Source organism: Lingula anatina, chromosome 9 (genome assembly GCF_051362555.1).
Source record: "Lingula anatina isolate TDL-2025a chromosome 9, LinAna3.0, whole genome shotgun sequence".
NCBI lineage: Eukaryota > Metazoa > Brachiopoda > Lingulata > Lingulida > Lingulidae > Lingula > Lingula anatina.
This window is the reverse complement of record NC_141775.1, coordinates 17,855,230-17,881,521: the sequence shown is the minus strand read 5'-3', so window position 1 is coordinate 17,881,521 and position 26,292 is coordinate 17,855,230. Positions and strand designations below refer to the sequence as shown.

At 37.5% G+C, this 26,292-nt stretch overlaps 1 protein-coding gene across 1 annotated transcript; it reads right to left on the bottom strand.

Annotated features, from left to right (window-relative positions):
* Positions 1-230: 230 nt before the first annotated feature.
* On the bottom strand, positions 231-26,252 carry LOC106179761 (neuralized-like protein 4). The gene is made up of 28 exons (XM_086995071.1): positions 26,049-26,252; positions 25,262-25,453; positions 24,334-24,499; positions 23,102-23,322; positions 22,717-22,828; positions 17,303-17,391; positions 16,299-16,439; positions 15,923-16,037; positions 15,509-15,605; positions 15,058-15,325; positions 14,206-14,368; positions 11,364-11,609; positions 10,601-10,679; positions 10,083-10,252; positions 9,536-9,676; positions 9,084-9,223; positions 8,242-8,460; positions 7,635-7,733; positions 7,149-7,280; positions 6,838-7,005; positions 6,281-6,439; positions 5,787-5,966; positions 5,025-5,100; positions 4,519-4,629; positions 4,199-4,337; positions 3,622-3,737; positions 2,491-2,638; positions 231-2,030 (listed from the first exon to the last, which is right to left on the bottom strand). The coding sequence occupies exons 1-28, from the start codon at positions 26,211-26,213 to the stop codon at positions 1,823-1,825; spliced, it is 4,260 nt and encodes a 1,419-aa protein (XP_086851197.1). The 5' UTR covers positions 26,214-26,252; the 3' UTR covers positions 231-1,822.
* Positions 26,253-26,292: the final 40 nt, after the last annotated feature.

Sequence of the window (26,292 nt, the reverse complement as noted above, 5' to 3'; positions counted from 1 at the left end):
GTTATTCGATTTAATATGAGCGTTGGACGAATTATTGATGCCAACATTACTCCCCCAGTTTTCTGTGAGAATGATGATCGAATCACACGATATGAACGTTCTCAGCGGGAGATTGTATTTTTTAAAATGACTATTAATGTTTTATTCTAATACCATGTGGGCTTAACTCGATCTGATATATTGTACCAACAAACATACAATAACAGGTTCGGTTAAACGTAAAACATGTGCAAGGAAACAACTGGAAACATTTTATTTTATAAACAGAGAGAGACATTTGTACAGAGTTACAACAACAAAGTGTACTGAAATATTCGTAATTCTACAAATGTCACAATTCTACAAATTTGGCATCTTTAAATTCTTGCACTACAAGCACATAGTCGCCCTGCGGTTCCTTTTTAACTTGAACCTCGCATCATATCTGTTAACTTGATGCCATAAGACATCTGCCTTCAGGTACCTTTGAACCCAAAGGTGAAAGAATGATTGAAATATTGCAAACAGCAAACAGAATGTGCTGTTTTTCTTTGTCTCTTTCATATTGATCTCAGCTTACCAAAGAATGCATGCGTCTGTCACTGTAATAATGAGAATTGACATCGATTTCACAATATACATGAATGAAGCGCTTACGAATTGCCACAGTGTCAAATGATTCAATAAGTTAATACACAGAGTTTGGACACAATTTCACAAACATTTTACACAATTAGGCCATGATTGACAGTAGTTTCACTAGCCTTACAAAGGTAAACATCATAACTTCCTTGGCGGATGCAGCTATCCCACAATGCCTTATCCCAGAATCCTCATCACATGGCTCTAATTTGTTGCCCTATTTTTTTATTCCAAATTCTGGACCATCAAACCAAAATTTTTGATTGTACACATCTAGATGATCGGAAATTATTCTGGGACAAATAAAAAAAAATTGAAACAAGACAAAAATAAAAAAATCTGTCAACCAAGTGTACAATGTAATATAATAAATATATCTTCATTTGAGTGATTAGAAAGAGGCAGTTTGCAATCATTTTGTCATCCCCAAGACCCCACCCCCAGCAAAACCTCAAATAAAATGTTTTCACCATTTTATTATCTATATAGCACCATCAATAAATATCCTAATAATCTTCTAGTTCCTACATCTGGCACACAGCGTCCATTGCACCTGCTGCACAAGACAACTTCAACCCAAAACTGGTGTAAATTTGGAAACCAAAATTTCAAACTACCTGAAATTTTATAAAATAAATCAATGATAGCCATCTTAAAATGTTATTCTATGAAATGAAGGATATAATTAGAACAGAACAAAATCTACTTATGTGAACTACTTTGGATTAAGCTTGAACAGAACTAGACCAAACTTTTGGCCTAGCACTTAGACCAATTTTTGGGCATAAGATATTTTGTGGAACCTGCCCCTGATTTAAGTGGGTGATTATAAATACCAATGCTGTTTTATATTAAATACTTCCATCAATACTAATAGGCTTCCAAAGCCCTGAAGTTTGAAATGATATCTCCCATTCTATATTAAACAAAGCAGTGGCTAAGACAAACATTATGTCTTGAAGGACCAAACTGACCTTCTCAACCCAAAGAATTGTATGCAAGTATTAAAATGCTACTGCTTAGAGTGGGGAAAAATTCCATAATTTAATTTCATCTAAAGTAATACTTTCTATGGCCAGCCTGAATCATGCTTGTTCTATAAGAACGAGAGTCTCAAGAACCCTTCTGCCCCTAACAAACACCCTCAACTTAACTAATGCTTGAAATGAGTATTGTATTAATACAATAGATGGAGCCACTGTCACTGCTCCACCTTGATCAGAAGTCCGTAAAGCACAATAGATCCTCTCTCCTTCGTCGACCACTCAAGTTCATTATTACTTAGCTTGGGATCAATCTGTTCATTAGCTCCTATTGTTTGTGGCGCCACCTTGTAAGAGCCGGGTTTCACGTGAACTTGGAATGCTACCCTGGCGCTGAGAAGCTTCTTTGTCTTCGGGTCTCTAAATCTGATAAAGTATTGGAAAAATATAAATAAATATATTAAAAAAAATAAATACATGCATATTTTGATGACACACTACACAGTGGCACTTTTAATTATCTAATTAGCGTAAAGTATGCTTACTTGTCTATTAAAAGGGCCCTCCTATCTCAGGTTAAACCAGTACGATATAGGAGATGATAAAAGAATTGCATTTATATATTACTTTACTAAAAGCTACACTGCAATGCAGACAAACTTGTATGACACAGGACACATCAAAAATGCTGATAAATTAAAAAAAAAAAAAAATCAAGGGAGCAAAGCTGTCAAATGTACAGGCAAAAAGAAAATAACAATGCACAAAATAAATTATCTTGTCAATTTCTATAAAATATTACAAACACCAACACCAAATTTAAATTATACACAAAAGGTGTCACCCAATTACAAAGCAGGTCTGCACTACTTTCTATACTACTTACTGGCACTTTGGGGCATAGGTTTGGCACCCAGAGTATCTTATAGTTGGAGACAGGAATATCTGCTTGATGTCAAACCCGTCTGGTTTCTTGTTCTCGTTAAAATGTCCTGGCTGTGTCGCCAGCTGGTGTCCACCCATGGCAAGATCTCCTGTGGCAGAGAAAACAACCAGTTCACCATTGTTATAATATATAATACAACCAGTTCACCATTGTGATAATATATAATACAACCAGTTCACCATTGTTATAATATATAATACAACCAGTTCACCATTGTTATAATATATAATACAACCAGTTCACCATTGTTATAATATATAATACAACCAGTTCACCATTGTTATAATATATAATACAACCAGTTCACCATTGTTATAATATATAATACAACCAGTTCACCATTGTTATAATAGATAATACAACCAGTTCACCATTGTGAATATATATAATAAAGTTTACTTGGTATAAAGCTGAGTCACTGTGGAAGTGTTCTGTTCTCTCACACACTTGAGTGAAGTCAGAAGTAAGAGGTGTATTGGCATAAGATTCATTAGGTGTGTGTGTGTGTGAGGGTTGCCTGTCAATTTTTTTATCTTATCTGACTGAAATTGAAGAAAGACATCTTTTGGTTTGGGCCGAAGGCAGTTAAGTTCTTCAACTTATTTATGGGCATTTTGCATGGATGAGAATTAATTTCATGTCTTACTGCAAAGATGTATTTTGAGTGTAAGTAATTAAGTTAAGACTAACACTTGCCAAAAGGGCACTTTTTTGGAATTATAAAAACATTGTGTAAAATCAATTTACAATATACTAACAGAAAAAAAACTACATTAATAGCAAATGGTAATGCACCTTAACAAGACTATACATCTTTAGACATGATAATCACTTAGGCTTCGTTCACATGGAAAGTCTATTTTCTAAAAATCTATTTTCTATTCGTGGTATCTTATGATCACGGTCTGTGCCCTGAAAATCCCGCAGCTTTGGAAGTAACTGGCTCGCGCTGCCAGTAATTACGCTGCAGGATATTCAGGGTACAGACTGTGATCACAAGATATACCACGAATAGAAAATAATTTTTAGAAAATAGACTTTCCATGTGAACGAAGCCTTAGTAACACCTACCTGGCATGAGAAGATCCCCGCAATCTAGAATCCTGCGAACACAGTCAAACCTCGTCCCATGAAATGCTATGTGCCACTTCTCAAACACATTCAGCACCTGGGCGCGATGAGGAACCCTGGGATAGAATGGAAATATTGAGGCTTCCGTCAAATCTTTATCATGTTTGTTTATAGCAGGTAAATACACTGATGATATCACATGTATAAGACACTAAAGGGGACTATATGAAGAATTGAATTTATAATAGACTATCTTACTGGTAATTACTTTTTTCTTTCTATAAAATGTGACGTCATCTATTTGTGCACTTTTCTGGATAGGTCAGAAATAAGCTAACTTATGGGGATAACTGTTCATTTGGCCAAATAAGAAATTGATTTTCATGGGGTTAATGACAATCTTCCGTTATTAACCAATGGAATGTATTTAAGTTGAGGCAGTTTTTTACAACTGCTATTCCTAATGCCTTGCTGCTTTTAATGTTTCATACATCTTCACTCACTGTTACTCTTCTTCAAATTTAGTCAAATCTCATTTAGTTCAGCAATGAACATTTCATTATAACACCCGTCTTACTTTAAGGCAAAACGGCACCAACCAAATGGCACAGCGTAGTCTTTGGGTGGGTCACCACGTTTGTAGTACGATTCATCTCCGCGTATCTTGTGGCAAGTCTCGCAGTAACACATGTTATGTTCAGGGCTAAAGTAACCATCTGGATTATAAAGAACATATAAATATATAGCTTATGTAGCCATCTAAATTATAAAGAACATATTTGTATACATATATTAGGTTGAAATATTCATAATTATAAATAAAAATAATAATTATAATTTATAATAAAAGAGAAATAACTGTCCTAGCAGCAGCATTAAGAACTGCAAAGCACGTACCTGGCAAACCCAGTATTATCTTCAGCCGGGCACATGTATTTTGATATTCACAGTTCCTAATTTTTGTGTTTACTTCTGGTGGGGGACTTTGGCAAATATTTTCTTTCATTCCTAAATTGGACAATATATATATATATATATATATATATATATATATATATATATATATATATATATATATATATATATATATATAAACTGTGAAGTGAGACATCTATGTATATTATAAATTAATAAATGTGAAGTACTCATCACTGAAATACTGTATGTCACAAGTTGATTTTTACACTTACTTTAGCACAGTTTACATATAATTTTGGTCAAACACAAAACATGTTGCATTGGAGACTAATGACCATGAAAGTTTTCAAATTTGTCTGAAAATTGAAAAAAATTATACTTAAAATTATGCTATTTCAAACAAATTTACTAAATGTGACTGTAATTTCATGTCATGTTCAAATTGCACTGAATACTTATATCAATGAAATGTAACTGTATCTCACCATCTTCTATGTCAGCTTTTTCTCTGTCTGCCGTAACAACTTCCTCATGGAGATCAGCTTCTGTCACTATGGTTACCTAAATGGGTAAATATACATTCAAGGTTTATAAATTCAAATGAATATCATGCAATTTTTTTTTACTCTTTCATGAAATGTTGTGAATTAAAAAATGTACCCCCATGTTCACCATGGTAACAGCCTCTATCTCTATGGTTACCTAAATGGGTAAATAAACATTCAAGGTCTATCAACCAAAACTAATATCATGTGAGAACACTTTTTTTACTCTGTCATGAAATGTTGAGAATTGATAAATATACCCCGACATTCACCATGGTAACAGCTTCTGTCACTATGGTTACCTGAACTGTTAATATTATGCACAAACATATGAATTGTAATATTCAAGGTTAACCAATCAAAGTTTATCTCAAAAACTAATCTCAATAAAAAAATTCCCTTTTAGCAATCTGATGCTGTGACAATAAAAAACCTTTGGACCCCCCTCTTTTTTTTTTTTTTTTTTTTTTTTTGGGGGGGGGGTGGTTGGGGGCGGGGGCTGGAAGGAATCTCAACAAAGTTTTATGTCACTGTTCAGGGCTATTAGCATTAGTAAAAAATGATCAGGTAGAAGTGACCACCCCTTTACCTTTACTACACATAGTCCATATAAATCAACAAGGCCATAACTTTGTTTTGGAATGTTCAGAGCTTCTTTAAAATAATGCCCTAAAACTGACCCCATCACCACACTGTCCCTACCTCCTCACATTGACCATATAAATCCACAATGCCATAACACTGTTTTGGAATGTCCCGAGCCGCTGGACCCTGGTCTACACCGTCCACATAGAGATGCAGGACGCTGTCCGAGTCCACCATGACACCTATCACATGACCAGTGGCAGCAGCGTCCAGGTCACAGCCGTACTTCTCTTTGACCTGAAAATGAACAAATACTTGACATGTGACAAGGTGTCAGAGTTTGGAAGATGTGAGTGTATGGAAAGATTATAGGCTCTTAGGATGGTTTTGCCAACTAGGCATAAGTGCTGATACATTTACAGACATAATATATTAAAAAAATTCCAATGGGGTATTGTTGTAATTATCATGATTATATGTACATTGTAAAATTAATAATAGTGACAATTTTTAATAATCCCATTTAAAATATAACGATTTTGTAAGTTACAAACAAAAGCTCGGTTCATTCAAAGTTTATGAAAGGTCAAGGTCATCTGTATATGCTTTACCTTCACGCCATTTTGGAAAACTGACGTCCCTTGTATTATCCATGTCATCTTCTTCACACTGATGGCACTAGATGGGAATGTTTGTTTGTCTGCTGGGGTCCCCGTCACCCCAATCATGACAGAGGACGTCCAGCGAGGGTTTAACTTCTCTAGGCGAATCTGAGAAGTGATAGTTTTACAGACAAATATCATCAACAACAAAATAATGTGGTGATAGCCTTAAACTTCATGAAAAATGAATAGTTTTGAAACTTATTTTTGGTTTTAAACCCATAAATGAATTGAGTTATAAATGTGCCCCTTTCCTTCTTTATTTATTTATTTTTTTGTATAGTATCATAAATAGTTTAAATTCTTTAAGTAAGAGATTACTAAGCCGTGTTAATTCATTCTATCTTGCTATATGTTGAAAAATTGTCACCCTTACTGTCAATTAATGAAAAAAAAACATTAAAAAAAATGCAAATATATTTATTATTCAGAACACTCTGAACCATGTTAGTAACATCAGGATTTAGATTAGAGTTTATGCATGATTAGCAATCAACTCCAGTTACCTGGAATATATGATTCCTGGGCAATGGTCTCTGGGTGATAACAATGCCTTGGTTGTAGCTGGCAGTACGTGAGGCAGTCATGTTCTTGTTGCTAAGGTTGATGTTCTTGCCATGGTTACCATGGAAATGGAGATTGACTCCTTCAGCTGTATCCTGGTCCGTTTCCTTCTGAAAAATGTTGGGGATGATATGAGAGAGAGAGAGAGAGAGAGAGAGAGAGAGGAAGAGAGAGATGGAGGAGAGAGAGAGAGAAGGAAGATCAATGTATTCAACAATTCTATGAATCCACATAGCTCTACCTTTAGACCTACCTCTAAAGAGTCGCTGCTTTCAGACCTCATTGATGGCGGTCCCGTGGGACTAGTTAATATATCTGGGAATGCACTGCTGGTCACCGTCACTGTCTCCGCCATCCCATACAGGTCAATGATGGCAAACACATTCTGAAAATATAATAAATATAAGATTTCTTTTATACTTTTCACATATTTGTCTTCTACTTTGAATAATACAGAAACATAAGCTTAACATTTCAAAACAATTCCAATCCAAATACTTTATTTTTAATTAAACTTGTTATAACTATATTTGGGAACTCATCATTAATAAATATTGGAAACTTGTCAGAAACATTTATTCCAGTAAAAGTTTGTGCATAATCTTGAGTAATACAGCATCAGCTCATCTATTCACTCACAGTTACGATAAAAAAAAGAGAGCCTGAAAGTCTGTAAATATCTCAGTTCTGCTATTGTTTAAGAAAGCTATTACAGCCACTGCATCTTTGTATTCTATACCTTTGGAATGTTACTAGCCGCAACCCCTAAATCTTCACCATTCACGTAAACGTGCATCGTAGCATCTGCTGAGCGCTTAATGCCTACAGTGTCGCCTATCTGAAAACAAAGAAAGCAAATTAATGTAGATTTATTCCTACAAACTGATCACATCTTGCATTGACAATGAAAGAAATTGAAAAAAATGTTACTTTATGTAACAAGTATTATGACTTAGTGGTTCTGTAATAAGAGGGTAAAATAAATATGAAAATTAAATCACAGATCATTTTAAATCTTTACACATTACCTGTAGATACTTATCACCAAAGTATAAATTTGTGTGATTTTCAATTACTTTCATTTTAAAACTGATTGTATTTATAATTATAAAACGATGCTAATTTTACCATTCTGTGAATAAATAAAGTACCTTCAAATATGATTAGTACTTCAAATAGCCAATAAATCATATTGTTTACCTGTAGACATTTTTTTCAAAATTTGTTATAGAATTTAGTTCAATGAACCATTTGAAATGATTCACTCATTTTACACTCCCTACATCCAATTTGGATGTGTTATACTACTTCTCCTATGTTTGAAGCAGTGAAGAAAGACTCAATACCTCAAGTCTCTCCAAAGATGGAGCATAGTTCTCCTTGACCGTCACGCCATTCTTCTTGACCTCTGACCCGCAGACGACCCAGGTGACCTTGGCCTTTGACCTGAGGTCAGTGGCGCGAGGGGTCAGGTGGGAGGTGGGGGTGGTGTCTGAGATGGCCATGGTGGTCAGACCAATGTGGAGTGACCCTGACCATTGCTTGGCTAACTGGTCCACCCTGACCTACAAATAATACATATATATTTCAACAAATTTCTCCAAATGCAAAAGTAGCAGCCAAGGCCATGGATATAGAGACTAGAGGAAGAGGCGCTAACTCCTCTTTTCTGAGCTAATGATTAGTATATAAATGGCACAGTTTGAGACAAGTATATTAAAAATGCTTTTATATATAATTCATTGATTGTAGATCTTCAAAATTTAAATCTTCACAATGTAAGTTCTCATCCCAGTACAGGGGCAGATTATTGAGGCCGCCTTCTGGAAGACAGTCATATTTTAAAGTTTACATTGACAGGTATCTAATTTTTTTCCTGTCAAAAGACAGTCAAAATGGAGGATGGATCAACAAAGATAATTTGGAAGACTGTCAGAAAATATCTCTGAATCCGCCCCTGAGCTCAGTAATCTTTTTCAGCAGCTAACAGGAATGGTAAGGCCTATCCAAAACAAATAAGATAAGTTAGGGTGTACAGAAAGGGGAATTTGGTAATTCATTGTGATCAGAAAACACACAACCACAAATAAATTGTGGATCTGCACTGCCATTTTATTTGATAATGATTAACAAAAACTAATTCTCCCCTTCTTAATTACTAATTTCTTCCATTTTCTAATCTCCTGACCTCAAAGAGTTCGTTATTCCTCAATGGTTCGCTGCTGAAGACCAAACCCTCATTGAAGCCCTTGGTGCGACAGGCGGTGGTACCGTTGTTCTTCATTGCTACATTCTTACCGCAGCAAACACTGAATCTGTGACTGACCTCTGGAATATGGAAAGGGAAAAACACATATAAATATGCACACATACACACACATACACACATATACACACACACACACACACACAAATCATTTTGTAAATATAATATAAAAATGTATAATATAGAAGATTATATGTGTTACTTGGGAATGTAGGGAAGAGGATGACAATATTAATTGTTTTTTTTTTTTCAAAGCAACTAGTAACAGCCCCCTCCACCCCACAGCATATCTTGTACCTACACAGTCTGCAATCAATGAGTGTGTGTGCATGAGAGAGAGAGAGAGAGAGAGAGAGAGAGAGAGCGAGCCTCACCCACACTGACAGGCGTGCTCAGTGACTGGTCTATATACTCCAGACTAGAGTGGTTATCTATGGCATGAAATCTGGTTGTCTGACCATTACATATGGACACCTGGGCACACTGACCATACAGGTCTACTACAGCATACACACCTGAAATATGTGACCCATGGTAATATATATATATATATATATATATATATATGACCAATGCTTCTCTTCATGAGATATCATATCTTGAACATTCAAATTCAAAATTTAAATATTTTAATCTTTTAAGTTATTGAAAACTCATATAATTCATGAAAATGAAAACACTAAAATAAAAATCATTTTAAGGTATTAATCATAATCTAATTTTAGTTGTCAATGTTTTTCTTAATTTTTTATATACTGTTTGTATTCCTTTTTGATATGAATTTCTAAAAGTGATATCATATGATAATGATTGTAACAGACACTGTTTTATGGAAAGCATCCCAGCAAATAACATGTCAATCTTATTCCTAATAGACTAAGTGCACTGTGATTGGCCAGCACGAATCTTGTGACCACTCACCGCTAGGCAACCCACTGCAGGCCACGCCCATATCCTCCCCATCCACAAAGAAGTGCAGGTCACCTTCGCTGGTCCTCATCATTCCGATACGGGCGCCAACGCCCAGGAGGTCAAGGTCACAGCTGTAGCTATTGCGTATAGTTGAACCATCTTGCATGATAGAGGAGCCACTGAGGATAAATACAAAATAAATGTTCAGTCTTTCCTTGATTACTTTTTTAAGAAGTCTGTCCCTCTTCATTTCAGTGACAATTTTATATCAATTTAAGAACCAAGAAATTGATAGTTTTTAAGGTGACTTTTTGTAACTGGGGTCTGCCTACACATGCATAACAAGCAATATTCTGCAATAAGTTATGGACAGATTGTGATGAGATTTTCAGGCTGCGTAAAAAATGGGTCAAGGACAAAATGATTATATTTTGGTGGTGATCAGTTTATCAATTAATGTATCTTTATATGTCTTGGTAGAGGTCTGCACTATTTGAGTACTTTACTCATTAATTTGGCCCTCTCACCTCAGCATCCAAGTGTCGTAGTCTATATCTGTCATAGTACTGGGGAGATCTATTTCATGTGGTCTTATCAGTGTGACTCCTACAGCAACAAAATAATGAGACAGGAAATATATAAAATTTGTTATGAAAGTTGAAAAGTTCCAAATTGTGTGCATGTGTTTGTATGAGTGTGTGTGCTTGCATTGCACATATGTCATCATGGCTGAACATTTAGGCATATAAAATACTATATTGATATCATACTCCTTGAAATCAATAAAACAGCTGTGCATTTGAGATGGACACAGAAAAATTCAGCCAACTTTGTTGCTGAAAAATCTGACCTCAATTTGTATGCATAAACATACAAGAGGTTTGAAAATAAACACGCATATAGGATTTAATTAAAGTGTAACTGAGAAGTCTTTCTGGTTATATATGTTCAAAATAGAAAGTCCTGTTAAATAATAATAATAATAATAATTTTTATTTTCTAAAATACATATAAAATGTTTAGTAGACTTTACAGGTACAATAAACAGCTTAAGATGAATAAAGTTAATGAATAAATAGGCAGTTAAGATATTAAGACATTAAAATGTATAGTATAATGTAAATATATATGAACAGTTAAAATTTAAAAGAAAACCAGAGGACCACAAACCTGCTTCTATAGACCCTGACCATCTATCCACAGTTAAGATATTAAGACATTAAAATGTATAGTATAATGTAAATATATATGAACAGTTCAAATTCTAAAGAAAACCAGAGGACCACTAACCTGCTTCTATAGACCCTGACCATCTATCCACCATCTTCTCAATCACTATTTCAAACATCTCGTTATCTCTCAGCGGGCGATTGCTCATTATAATGGCGTCGTTGAACTCCCCGCGTGCGTTTGGTCGCGTGGCAGTACGCCCTCCTGGCAAGATGCAGGCATTTTTCCCGTGAATATGATGGAACCCTAATTCATCAGAGTCCACAGAGAGATCACTTGATATCAGCATTGAGGTGGGCACAGGATCTGACAATAAAGAAAAGAATACTAATAAAAGGAAAATTGAATCCTACACAGTGAAATATTTTAAATGCTACTAAAATGGTGAAACAAAATGTCGTGTATGACTATTTTATTCTCTATGTAAAGCATAACTGAATTTCTAATAAATTCATGTTCTCATTATTTGGCAGTTTTAATTTCATCAACTGCTACAGAAACTAAAAATAATTTAAACAAATAAATAAATAAAATGAAGCCAAACATTTATAAACTAGAGGATCAGAGAGGCGATACCGCCTCCGGATATTGTACCACCAGCTGGAGTAAGCGCATTCGTATGGACCCCTCCCCCTCCTAAAAGGGACACCATCACCAGTCTGGTGTTTGACAAGCTCTATAAGATGCAATCAACAAGAGTTCTCAAAATATGCAAAAAAATATGACTAAAAATGATACAATCAAGCAGATTTTTGAATTGACTTGCATTTTCATACCCTTGATCACTCCTGTATTCTCTAGACAAAAGGCCTATTGGTTTTCCTTGAAATACGTTGTCAATGGTGCATATATGCTGACAAAAGATAAAACCTAGGGGAAACAATGGGGACATCTCTGCTAGATTTAAAGATATGAGAGGCAAGAAAATATGCAAAGCTCAGTTCATGGTGAAAAAGTAGGTCAAAGGTCAATTTCAATATCATAGTATATGAATTTCTATTCAAGTTCAATAGCAACCATGGGCATTTCTTTGCCAATTTTGCAGATTTAAAGGCCAGAAAACATGCAAAAAGCAGTTCATCATAAAAAGTAGGTCAAAGGTCAATTTCAAGGTCACAGATTGCTAGTGTACTTCCTATTCAAGTTCAATAGTAACTATGGACCTATCTCTGTCAGTTTTGAAGATAAAGGTGAACGAAAATTTGCTAAGTTCAGTTCATAGTAAAAAGACGGTCAAAGGTCAATTTTAAGGTCACAGTAAATTGCCAGTATATGACTTCCTATTTAAGTTCAATAGTAACTATGGACCTATCTCTGCCAGTTTTGGAGATAAAAGGGAAAGAAAATCTGCAAAGTTCAATTCATGATGAAAAGTAGGTCAAAGGTCAATTTCAAGGTCCCACTTAGATTGCCAGTATATGACTTCCTATTCAAGTTCAATGGTAACTATGGACCTATCTCTGCCAGTTTTGGAGATAAAAGGGAACAAATATTTTCAAAGTTCAGTTCATGGTGAAAAGTAGGTTAAAGGTCAATTTTAAGGTCAAAATAAATTGCTTCTAATGACTTTCTATTCAAATTCAATAGTTACTATGGGTGTATCTTTGCCAGTTTTGGAGATAAAAGGGAACAAAAATTTGCAAAGTTCAGTTCATGGTAAAAAGTAGGTCAAAGGTCAAATTTAAGGTCATAGTAAATTGTCAGTATATGACTTCCTATTCAAGTTCAATAGTGACTATGGACCTATCTCTGTCAGTTTTGGGGATTAAAGGGAACGAAAATTGGCAAAGTTCAATTCATGGTGAAAAGTAGGTCAAAGGTCAATTTTAAGGTCACTGTTAAATTGCCAGTATGTGACTTCCTATTCAAGTTCAATAGTAACTATTGACCTATCTCTGCCAGTTTTGGAGATAAAAGGGAACAATAATTTGCAAAGTTCAGTTCATGGTGAAAAGTAGGTCAAAGGTCAATTTCAAGCTCACATCTAGATTGCAAGTAAATGACTTCCTATTCAACTTAAATAATAACTATTGACCTATCTCGGCCAGTTTTGGAGATATAAGGGACTAAATGTTACAATTCTGAGTTACAATAATGTGCCACCACAAAGTACTTTTTAATACAGCATAACACGAAAACCGTTTGGAATACAAAAAAACGGAGACCACCTCCAGTGTTGGGCTTTACATGCTCTACAAAATGCAAAAAAGAATGGGTCTCTAGCATTAACGGTTCCCGAATTAGAGACAGTTTTCAGTTTTGGCATCTTATGGCCGCTACTCCCAAGAAAATGCACCGATTGACCCCAAATTCATGGAGATGAAAGATGACCTGAAGGGTAACACTTTCCAATAATATTATTGGTTAAGTCTGTGTGGTGTCTGAATAACAGGGCAAATAATATTTTTTTTCTTAAAAAATTTCATTTTTTTTTAAATTTTGGCCCGTTTGACCTTGAAATAAAGGTCAAAGGTCAAATCCAAGGGCATATTTGAAATCTACACATATGACTTTTGGAAAGCTGTCTGTAGAAAATTTTCCCATAATTCCTTCCGTAGGGTAGATAATTGGCATTGAATTTTCAAAAATTTTGACAAGGGTGCATTTCAAGGAGCGTCACGCCCAGGTCAATGCAGCGACTGAGACAAAAAAACCTGGGGGTTCAAGTTGAGGTTATATGTGACCTAAATCCAAGAGATGGGGACAGGGGTCCTTGCGGTCTAGGAGGAGAAGCGGTAACGGTGACTTGTATCCGGCGCCAGTACGCGGAGCCAACGGAGCCGGCGGGGCCGGACGAGACGGGTCGGGACTAAAACCATGAGTACCGCCAGCATACACGCTGGTGGTACTAATAAACAATCTCCCCTACAATTCTACTCCCAAGTATCCAGTGGAGTCGTACCTGTAGAGTCCACTATTGTGGCCTGAGCAGCCTGACCATAGAGATCAATGACCCCGTAGACATTAGGAGGGACACTAGTGGCCGCTGAACCCTGGTCAATACCGTTGACGTAGAAATGGAGGGTCCCGTCTGGCTTTCTGACCACTCCAAGACGATCACCAACCTAATCAATTCACCATAGCAAATTAATGAATCAATTTCTCATTCATTTATTTATACATTCATTCATTAATTAAGTAATATTTTTTTTTTATTTTCTTAGTGATCCATCCATTTTTTAAGTTTCATTTGCTTTTCTTTATTCATTATAAATCCAATAGAAACTAACAAAGACCATACATATTTGTATTGTTCAAATATTAAAATAACCTAATAGTGGGTCAGCAGAAATGTCATCAGAATAGAAGAGCGAGTATTTTTATCTCTGGAACTTATATTAGTAACTCACCAATGTTGCAGTCTCATTCGCTATCTTTCACTAGGGTTCTTTCCTAGTGACAGGTCTGAGGTTGAGACCACAACATTGGTGAGTCATTAATACCAGTTGATGGTGAGTCGTTAATACCAGTTCCAGCATCAGAGTTGTACGTTTCTCACTCTGAGCAACCTCTTAGACCCCATTCCCAGAGATTAGATCGATCTACTTTAGATCCACCTAACTCCCTGGGGGTTCACGCTAAATAGCTGTCAGCCGGGCGGGCACGAAAGTTAATTACCCCCTTACAGCTTGTAGTAGGCAGGAAGGACATTTAAGCCGGATTATCTGACAGTAATCTAGTGAGACTCCCCGCGGGGATAGCTTGATCTAAAAGCTCTGGGAATACGCCTTTATTGACCACATATATCATTTACCTTTAATCTGTCCAAGTTTTGTCCATACTCATCAATGACAGTGGTCCCGTTGTGCATCACTCCGTTCCCCGTCATCATCCACGTCCCAGAGCGAACATTTGTCATCGTGGAAGGAAAGTCCAGGTCAGTTGCACTGTGGGTAGTGACGCCAATCTCGATAGACCCCGCCCACTTCTCCACCATCTTGTCAATCTGCACTTCGAAAGTCTCTCCTGGGCGCAGAAAGCGGTTCGTGATGCAGACACCGTGATTAAAGTCCTCCATAGCACTAAGAGACAACAGAGATTTGAGGAAATAGTTTTAGAAAATTGTGTGTGAATTTAAGTTTACGTTTTGTTTTTAAGCTTATAATGATACACATTCAAACATTAGTATCAGTAACACCAATATTTCTCAAAGCTGTCACTAAAAGTAAGATTTCTATGTATTTGAATACATCTAACAGACATACTTAGGCCTTGATGCTGTCCTCTGCCAATTTATAATTGAAGCATGTGAACCACACCGTGGATGAAACAGTAGCTTCTCAACTTCTTCCCTGGTTTCTTCTGAAAAACACAGACAAATTACATACAAGGTCATCATTACATACATACAAATTATGTACATACAAGGAACTGAAGTAGATCTCACATATAACAACCTCATATTAACCAAACACTGGCCTATAACTTACTGAACATAAAGGTCTCAGTCCCATCTAACTAGAAAAAGAAGTACACATCAGTATAACAGACAATAAAACAAGGTATATTGCTTGATACAAATGACAAAGTCTTCATTCTCATCTGTCATTAGTAGTAATAATAATAATAATAATAATAATAATAATAATAATAATAACAATACTCTGCAGACATCTTACCGTCAGTGTCATATGCACTAGTCATAGAGTCTCTCATGGTGCGGAAGATATGGGTCAGTGATCGGTTTAGAGCAGCTGGCTCAGATGGACACTCCTCAGGATCCAGGATGGTCACCTGCACATGATCATTATAAGATTGTTAATTCAACACAATTAGTCCAAGTTTGATATGAACTGACAAGGCAGTACTGCAGTGCCTTTGTTTGTTGGATTTCAATTATGTCTGATTTCTCTTATTACTCAAAATTGCACATTTCCCTTAGAATTGTTAACACTCCGTCTATTTCATTCATTTAGATTTTCATCGCAATAAATAAATAAATAAATTAATTAATTAATAAATATACAATCCCATCACTGAGTAAGCTTCCCTTACCTTGACAGCCATCCCATACAGATCCACCACACCCCAGACCATCTGTGCTGTCTTGGTGGCAGCCACACCTTGGTCTACACCATTGATATAGTAGTGGAGACAGCCATTGGATTTCTTTATCAGACCTATCCTGTCTCCTTCCTGAAGAGAGACAAAAAAAAAAAAAAAAAAAAAAAAAAAAACATCTCTTGTATTGTGATAAAACAGAAAACCATATCTTAAGATACCAGTGTTTTCTACCTGGTAGGCACGGTAACCAAAAAACTTTTAGCTAGTTGAAATGACTTTTCTTATGTAGAAAATAAGATATCTATAGTGATTGTTAAATTTTTTATCATGCTTTTACATGGTCTCAGGCACACTATAACTTTATTTCATGTAATATTCCCAATCTAGGAATCAAAATTTAATTAATATTTGTTTGACTAGGTGGTTTGTAAAATGCATTAATAATCAATTTATAGTGATCTTTTTAATAAAAAAAGTTTATATGAATAATTCTCTCTCTCTCTCTCATACACACACATATTATATCCTTACCCTTAGTTCATCCAGGTTATAGTCACCATACTCTCTCCTGGTTCCCTTCCCATTGGTCAGTATGCCACACCCTCACTCTCTCTCTCTCCCCCCCCCCCCCCCCCCCCCCACACACACACACACACATCATGTTCTTACCCTTAGTTCATCCAAGTTATAGTCGCCATACTCTCTCCTTGTTCCCTTGCCATTGGTCAGTATGCCACCACCCCCCCCCCCCCCCACACACACACACACACACACATCATGTTCTTACCCTTAGTTCATCCAGGTTATAGTCACCATACTCTCTCCTGGTTCCCTTGCCATTGGTCAGTATGCCCCCCCCCCCCCACACACACACACACATCATGTTCTTACCCTTAGTTCATCCAAGTTATAGTCACCATACTCTCTCCTTGTTCCCTTCCCATTGGTAAGTATGCCACACCCCCCCCCCCCCCACACACACATCATGTTCTTACCCTTAGTTCGTCCAAGTTATAGTCACCATACTCTCTCCTGGTTCCCTTCCCATTGGTCAGTATGCCACACCCACTCATCATAATAGTACCTGACAGGAGATAAAACATCACATCATACCTACAGGTAAGATTAATGTGAAACAAAGACTGGGTTCCCTTCCCTAGAACAATCTAACAGGATCAGTCCATCTCCACGGGGTTCCTCCCTAAATTGGCTTAGATGTCTGGCATACCTACTGAAGCTGCTAAATGATTAATACCCCCCCCCCCCCCGACAGCTTCAGTAGGTGTGACAGACATCTAAGTCGCTTATTAAGTTGATTGCAATTTTGTGAGTATCCTCTAGGAGATAGATTAATCCACATATAGTATGATAGGGTCTGGGAATGGTAGCAAAAATATAGTGTGCTAGTTGTGTACTAGTAACTGTATGAATGTTGGTGAATCCAGGATTTTCCCTGAGTGGGAGGGGGGAGGTAAGCACAAAATTTTAATACTTTGTCCTGCCTCTCTCACAAAATATAAACAACAGATGTATGACTGGTAGTTATATGTGTGAATGCCACAGAACCGGCACATCCTTCATTTTGCATTTTTTTTTTTTTTGTTTTAATCAAAAAGGGGGTACAGGATTTTAAAATATGACCTTGCATCACTTGTCAAATATATAACACAATATACATAAAACAGCCAATGTGGGCAGCTGTAGTATATTATATTATAAACTGCAACAATACCACAGTCCATTCCCAATACCAGTAAAACTGAAACCAGTAAAATTTGGTCATCAAAATTTATAGTTAATGGCCACTGTCTCTGCCCCAGAACAGTTAATTTTTTTTCAGTATAACCAAGACTAATCAGAAGTGAACAGAACCTACCTGATCTCATATTGGTCATGGTAGCAGGGTAGTCCAGTGTGACGGGGTTGTAGGTTGTCATGGTATATATATGGGTAACCTACCTGATCTCATATTGGTCATGGTGGCAGGGTAGTCCAGTGTGACGGGGTTGTAGGTTGTCATGGTATATATATATATATATATATATATATATATATATATATATATATATATATATATATATATGGGTAACCTACCTGATCTCATATTGGTCATGGTGGCAGGGTAGTCCAGTGTGACGGGGTTGTAGGTTGTCATGGTATATATATATATATATATATATATATGGGTAACCTACCTGATCTCATATTGGTCATGGTGGCAGGGTAGTCCAGTGTGACGGGGTTGTAGGTTGTCATGGTATATATGGGTAAGTTACCTGATCTCATATTGGTCATGGTGGCAGGGTAGTCCAGTGTGACGGGGTTGTAGGTTGTCATGGTATATATATATATGGGTAACCTACCTGATCTCATATTGGTCATGGTGGCAGGGTAGTCCAGTGTGACGGGGTTGTAGGTTGTCATGGTATATATATATATATATATATATGGGTAACCTACCTGATCTCATATTGGTCATGGTGGCAGGGTAGTCCAGTGTGACGGGGTTGTAGGTTGTCATGGTATATATGGGTAACTTACCTGATCTCATATTGGTCATGGTGGCAGGGTAGTCCAGTGTGACGGGGTTGTAGGTTGTCATGGTATATATATATATGGGTAACCTACCTGATCTCATATTGGTCATGGTGGCGGGGTAGTCCAGTGTGACGGGGTTGTAGGTTGTCATGGTATATATATATATGGGTAACCTACCTGATCTCATATTGGTCATGGTGGCAGGGTAGTCCAGTGTGACGGGGTTGTAGGTTGTCATGGTATATATATGGGTAACTTACCTGATCTCATATTGGTCATGGTGGCAGGGTAGTCCAGTGTGACGGGGTTGTAGGTTGTCATGGTATATATATGGGTAACTTACCTGATCTCATATTGGTCATGGTGGCGGGGTAGTCCAGTGTGACGGGGTTGTAGGTTGTCATGGTATATATATATATGGGTAACCTACCTGATCTCATATTGGTCATGGTGGCAGGGTAGTCCAGTGTGACGGGGTTGTAGGTTGTCATGGTATATATATGGGTAACTTACCTGATCTCATATTGGTCATGGTGGCAGGGTAGTCCAGTGTGACGGGGTTGTAGGTTGTCATGGTATATATATGGGTAATTTACCTGATCTCATATTGGTCATGGTGGCAGGGTAGTCCAGTGTGAGGGGGTTGTAGGTTGTCATGGTATATATATGGGTAACTTACCTGATCTCATATTGGTCATGGTGGCAGGGTAGTCCAGTGTGACGGGGTTGTAGGTTGTCATGGTATATATATATATGGGTAACTTACCTGATCTCATATTGGTCATGGTAGCAGGGTAGTCCAGTGTGACGGGGTTGTAGGTTGTCATGGTATATATATATGGGTAACTTACCTGATCTCATATTGGTCATAGTGGCAGGGTAGTCCAGTGTGACGGGGTTGTAGGTTGTCATGGTATATATGGGTAACTTACCTGATCTCATATTGGTCATGGTGGCAGGGTAGTCCAGTGTGACGGGGTTGTAGGTTGTCATGGTATATATATATATATATATATATATATATATATATATATATATATATATATATATATATATATATATATATATATATATATGGGTAACCTACCTGATCTCATATTGGTCATGGTGGCGGGGTAGTCCAGTGTGACGGGGTTGTAGGTTGTCATGGTATATATATATATGGGTAACCTACCTGATCTCATATTGGTCATGGTGGCAGGGTAGTCCAGTGTGACGGGGTTGTAGGTTGTCATGGTATATATATGGGTAACTTACCTGATCTCATATTGGTCATGGTGGCAGGGTAGTCCAGTGTGACGGGGTTGTAGGTTGTCATGGTATATATATGGGTAACTTACCTGATCTCATATTGGTCATGGTGGCGGGGTAGTCCAGTGTGACGGGGTTGTAGGTTGTCATGGTATATATATATATGGGTAACCTACCTGATCTCATATTGGTCATGGTGGCAGGGTAGTCCAGTGTGACGGGGTTGTAGGTTGTCATGGTATATATATGGGTAACTTACCTGATCTCATATTGGTCATGGTGGCAGGGTAGTCCAGTGTGACGGGGTTGTAGGTTGTCATGGTATATATATGGGTAATTTACCTGATCTCATATTGGTCATGGTGGCAGGGTAGTCCAGTGTGAGGGGGTTGTAGGTTGTCATGGTATATATATGGGTAACTTACCTGATCTCATATTGGTCATGGTGGCAGGGTAGTCCAGTGTGACGGGGTTGTAGGTTGTCATGGTATATATATATATGGGTAACTTACCTGATCTCATATTGGTCATGGTAGCAGGGTAGTCCAGTGTGACGGGGTTGTAGGTTGTCATGGTATATATATATGGGTAACTTACCTGATCTCATATTGGTCATAGTGGCAGGGTAGTCCAGTGTGACGGGGTTGTAGGTTGTCATGGTATATATGGGTAACTTACCTGATCTCATATTGGTCATGGTGGCAGGGTAGTCCAGTGTGACGGGGTTGTAGGTTGTCATGGTATATATATATATATATATATATATATATATATATATATATATATATATATATATATATATATATATATATGGGTAACCTACCTGATCTCATATTGGTCATGGTGGCGGGGTAGTCCAGTGTGACGGGGTTGTAGGTTGTCATGGTATATATATATATATGGGTAACCTACCTGATCTCATATTGGTCATGGTGGCAGGGTAGTCCAGTGTGACGGGGTTGTAGGTTGTCATGGTATATATATGGGTAACTTACCTGATCTCATATTGGTCATGGTGGCAGGGTAGTCCAGTGTGACGGGGTTGTAGGTTGTCATGGTATATATATGGGTAACTTACCTGATCTCATATTGGTCATGGTGGCGGGGTAGTCTAGTGTGACGGGGTTGTAGGTTGTCATGGTATATATATATATGGGTAACCTACCTGATCTCATATTGGTCATGGTGGCAGGGTAGTCCAGTGTGACGGGGTTGTAGGTTGTCATGGTATATATATGGGTAACTTACCTGATCTCATATTGGTCATGGTGGCAGGGTAGTCCAGTGTGACGGGGTTGTAGGTTGTCATGGTATATATATGGGTAATTTACCTGATCTCATATTGGTCATGGTGGCAGGGTAGTCCAGTGTGAGGGGGTTGTAGGTTGTCATGGTATATATATGGGTAACTTACCTGATCTCATATTGGTCATGGTGGCGGGGTAGTCCAGTGTGACGGGGTTGTAGGTTGTCATGGTATATATATATATGGGTAACCTACCTGATCTCATATTGGTCATGGTGGCAGGGTAGTCCAGTGTGACGGGGTTGTAGGTTGTCATGGTATATATGGGTAACTTACCTGATCTCATATTGGTCATGGTGGCGGGGTAGTCCAGTGTGACGGGGTTGTAGGTTGTCATGGTATATATATATATATGGGTAACCTACCTGATCTCATATTGGTCATGGTGGCAGGGTAGTCCAGTGTGACGGGGTTGTAGGTTGTCATGGTATATATATGGGTAACTTACCTGATCTCATATTGGTCATGGTGGCAGGGTAGTCCAGTGTGACGGGGTTGTAGGTTGTCATGGTATATATATGGGTAACTTACCTGATCTCATATTGGTCATGGTGGCGGGGTAGTCCAGTGTGACGGGGTTGTAGGTTGTCATGGTATATATATATATGGGTAACCTACCTGATCTCATATTGGTCATGGTGGCAGGGTAGTCCAGTGTGACGGGGTTGTAGGTTGTCATGGTATATATATGGGTAACTTACCTGATCTCATATTGGTCATGGTGGCAGGGTAGTCCAGTGTGACGGGGTTGTAGGTTGTCATGGTATATATATGGGTAATTTACCTGATCTCATATTGGTCATGGTGGCAGGGTAGTCCAGTGTGAGGGGGTTGTAGGTTGTCATGGTATATATATGGGTAACTTACCTGATCTCATATTGGTCATGGTGGCAGGGTAGTCCAGTGTGACGGGGTTGTAGGTTGTCATGGTATATATATATATATGGGTAACTTACCTGATCTCATATTGGTCATGGTAGCAGGGTAGTCCAGTGTGACGGGGTTGTAGGTTGTCATGGTATATATATATGGGTAACTTACCTGATCTCATATTGGTCATAGTGGCAGGGTAGTCCAGTGTGACGGGGTTGTAGGTTGTCATGGTATATATATGGGTAACCTACCTGATCTCATATTGGTCATAGTGGCAGGGTAGTCCAGTGTGACGGGGTTGTAGGTTGTCATGGTATATATATGGGTAACTTACCTGATCTCATATTGGTCATGGTGGCAGGGTAGTCCAGTGTGATGGGGTTGTAGGTTGTCATGGTATATATATATATATATATATATATATATATATGGGTCACCTACCTGATCTCATATTGGTCATAGTGGCAGGGTAGTCCAGTGTGACGGGGTTGTGGGTGGTGATGCCAACTTCAATGGAACCAGACCACTTGTCTACCAGACGCTCTATACGGATCTATGGAATTTATTATTATTATTATTATTATTATTATTATTATTAAGAGCCTTAAATCCAAATACTTTCAAAACACCTTATTATGTAAAACTTGTAAAATAGTTTGTAATGATGGTAAAAAAGTAAATCCTTAGGAAGGGAAACTTCATAATTTCTACCATTCAGGAATGACCCTCTAGCAGGGACAAAGGTACAGCAGGAAAGTGATAGAGGCACTACACTTTGAACAAAGTCTCCGTGCCTTAATCACAACCAATTGCAAACATAACGTACCTCAAACAATTCATCATCTTTTAACGGCCTGTTCGTCATGACAACCCCGTTGTTGAACTCATCCAGAGGGCGCCTCCTTTCCGCTGTCCTTCTGTTATTGGTCAACTTAACGAGGCTTCCACAGCGTTCGTGGAAAAGTAACCTCTCATTGGAATGGGCGATCTGATTTGAGTTGTCTGCGTTGCTAGCACCACTTGTCTGAGCTATCTCATTGCTGAATGCTGAAAGTAAGCAACATAAAAACACATATAAATTTTGATATGTACTAAATTGATCACTAAACCTGTTGTTCAAATACATTTGTAGTTCAGCTGAAAAGTCCTGGCTAAATTATGTATTTAAATATAAGAATGACCAATTTGTCAAAAAACAACTGAATATTTATAATTTCCTAAACTAAGTAGAATATCACATTTGGCTTCAATTCAGTATGAAAGTGTGATTTCAGCTGCATGCATCAATCAGTTCCCATATGATCAATACTTTTATCTGCCTTATTCTATACCATTAAAACTTCCTAAAGACCAAGTTCAATCTGATTTTGAGGACCATCCTTTTTAATTGAAAGTTACATGCAGTTAAAGCACATATACAGGACATAAACACAAATGTGTCAAAGACAAAGTGCAGTTTATTTCCCCACCACTCACGAAGATGCACACGGCAAGAAAGGGAAAGAAAGTCTAATTCAATTCTGAAAGACAAAAATAGTACACAGCTGGGTGCTAATTTGCACTTAAAATAATCAGTGGTCCCAAGACAAGCTAATCAACGTAGTCCCAAGACAAGCTTACCAATGAAACCAATCAATTTTCAAATTCTCTCCTTTCTATCTCAGAGTAACAATTGACTTCTCATCACTTTACAACAGACAGTGGCCTGCACAAGACTTATCATGCACTTGTATTTTGATTATTTCTTTTTAAATTGAGACAAATGTTCAACTATGAAAGTTACTACTTTATAGTTAAGTACTTTTCAATAACAAGGTGTTAAGAAATGCAAACATCTACGATTTAGATGTTGGGAAAACAAGGGTAACGAACTTTATTAGCTTCACTTTGATTACCAAATATAACGCAGTAGATGGGAGAATTTCACTGTAACAAGTAAGGCCTTCATTTGATTGAACTCTTTTATAGGGGTCAATGAGAAGGAGGGTACCTCAAGAACTAAGAGAGGGACAGATGATTGTGTTTTCCCTTGGTCCATTACCACAACTGACCACCTACCTGTCTCCCTATTACTGTCACTGTCTAACACAGAGACCTGAGCACACTTGCCGTAGAGGTCAATGACGGCATAGACCTTGTTGGGAAGGTTACTGACGGCTTCGCCTTGATCCTGACCATTAACAAAGAAATGGAGTTCTCCATTTGATGTCTTCATCACTCCAACCTGACGTGAAAATAAAGGTCAATGGATACATAAATTGTGACATTCTAAAACATTACAGTAAAGTAAAAAGTAAATTACGCTACTACAGATGCGGCTCAGCACAGTTTACAGATGCCTGGTCATTTTATGGGCCCTGATACAATCTGGTATTGACGCTCTGGCCTCTCTGAGGAGCATACAGCCCAGTATGCCGTATGAGGTGCTGAAAGCTAGCAAAAGAACAAATATCTTCCTCTGTCTGACCAGGAATTCTACCCATGCTTCAACCCCTAAGTGCTGAATTTCAAGTGAGATGACAGCAGGTACCATTTATAAATTACTGGTATGTCCCAGGATAGGGTCGAACCCATGTCCTCCCGTTTTGGAGACGGACACTTTAACCACAAGGGCATCCAGTGGGTGTAGATAACCGAGTACATAAACTATGAAGCTGTTGACTTATTTCCAAAATCTCCCCCCCTTAGATAATGTCAATTTAATAACATTTTCAAGAAACTTATATATTTCACTGTAACCAATTACATTTTAGTGTCAACATCATTTAAAATCAGATTTTATGGAATACTCTATAGACAATTTAATCACCACTATCATCACTATTACATAAAATAATAATAACATTATATCCCTATCAAGGTATTTACTAATTTTTTTTTGTCTGTCTGTTAGCAACATTATTAAAAAATCTGTAGATAAATATTATTATTATCATTATTATTATTATTATTAATCACTATTATCAGTTAGAAGTCATGACCATACCTTATCTCCCTCATCCAGCGTGTCCAGATCAATTCCATACTCCTCTATTAGAGAGTGACCGTCCTTCAGAATAGAACTCCCAGACATCACCCACGTATTTTCACGGAACCCAGTGGCACTTGTCGGGAAATTGAGATGGTTCGGGTCCGAGGCAGTGACTCCAATTTCTATAGATCCACTCCATGAATTCACCTTAAAGGAAAAACAGATGTCATTTTACTATTAATTCTGATACAATACTGAATTCGTGTCAACAAACAAACTTTAAATCTCTACCATATAACTTTTAATGTTGTTTCATTATTCCCATCATTTGCAGATTAATCAAATGTTCTTTCCCAGTAAGATATTTCGACTGGAGTTCCTCCAAGATTAGCTATATATTATAAAATAATAAAGTGGATAAGTTTTCTTGTGTAAACAAAGATTAAAAAATTGCCAAAAACCTATGTTGAGAGGAGAATAATGAGATTCTGAATAATCAAAGACTAGAACTTTTTGTCTTGTGTGTAGTTAAGATATAACATTGCTCATAAACAAGCGAAGTCACGTCGAGAAAAGAAACTAGAAAAAAATCAATAAATTAAGTTGTATATAATCAAGTATAAATCTTCCTATTTTCTGAATAGAAATTCCCGCTCGTGTTCAGTTAAATAATAGTAAAATGTGCCAAATTACAAAATGAAATCTCCAACATTCCACAACTTTCATTTTCTCCGTTCTCACCGGGTGTTAAAATCACAGCGTGAAATCATAACAAATATCGGTGAATAATTCAGTGACGTACCTTGCGGTCAATTTTCACTTCAAACAGCTGATTGTCCCGCAAAGGCTCGACGCTGAGAACCACCCCATTGTTAAACTCTTGATTCGGGTGATTTCTCTGAGCTGTGCGGTTGTTATTACTTAATGTGATGAATGCGCCAGCTCTCGAGTGAAAACTAGCTGACATCTTCTTCACTCCGCGTGAATTTGCGAGTTTCTGGGAGATCTGCCCATCAGCTCTGCAGAAACACAGCGAACGGGGAGTT

Excerpts from the sequence above, each read along its gene's own strand:
- LOC106179761 (XM_086995071.1), bottom strand. The coding sequence starts at position 26,213 with ATGTCAGCTAGTTTTCACTCGAGAGCTGGCGCATTCATCACATTAAGT. Across the intron at positions 22,829-23,101 it reads AAGATGATGAATTGTTTGAG|ATCCGTATAGAGCGTCTGGT; the intron begins GTACGTTATGTT and ends TAAATTCCATAG. Across the intron at positions 2,031-2,490 it reads ACCTATGCCCCAAAGTGCCA|ATTTAGAGACCCGAAGACAA; the intron begins GTAAGTAGTATA and ends ATACTTTATCAG.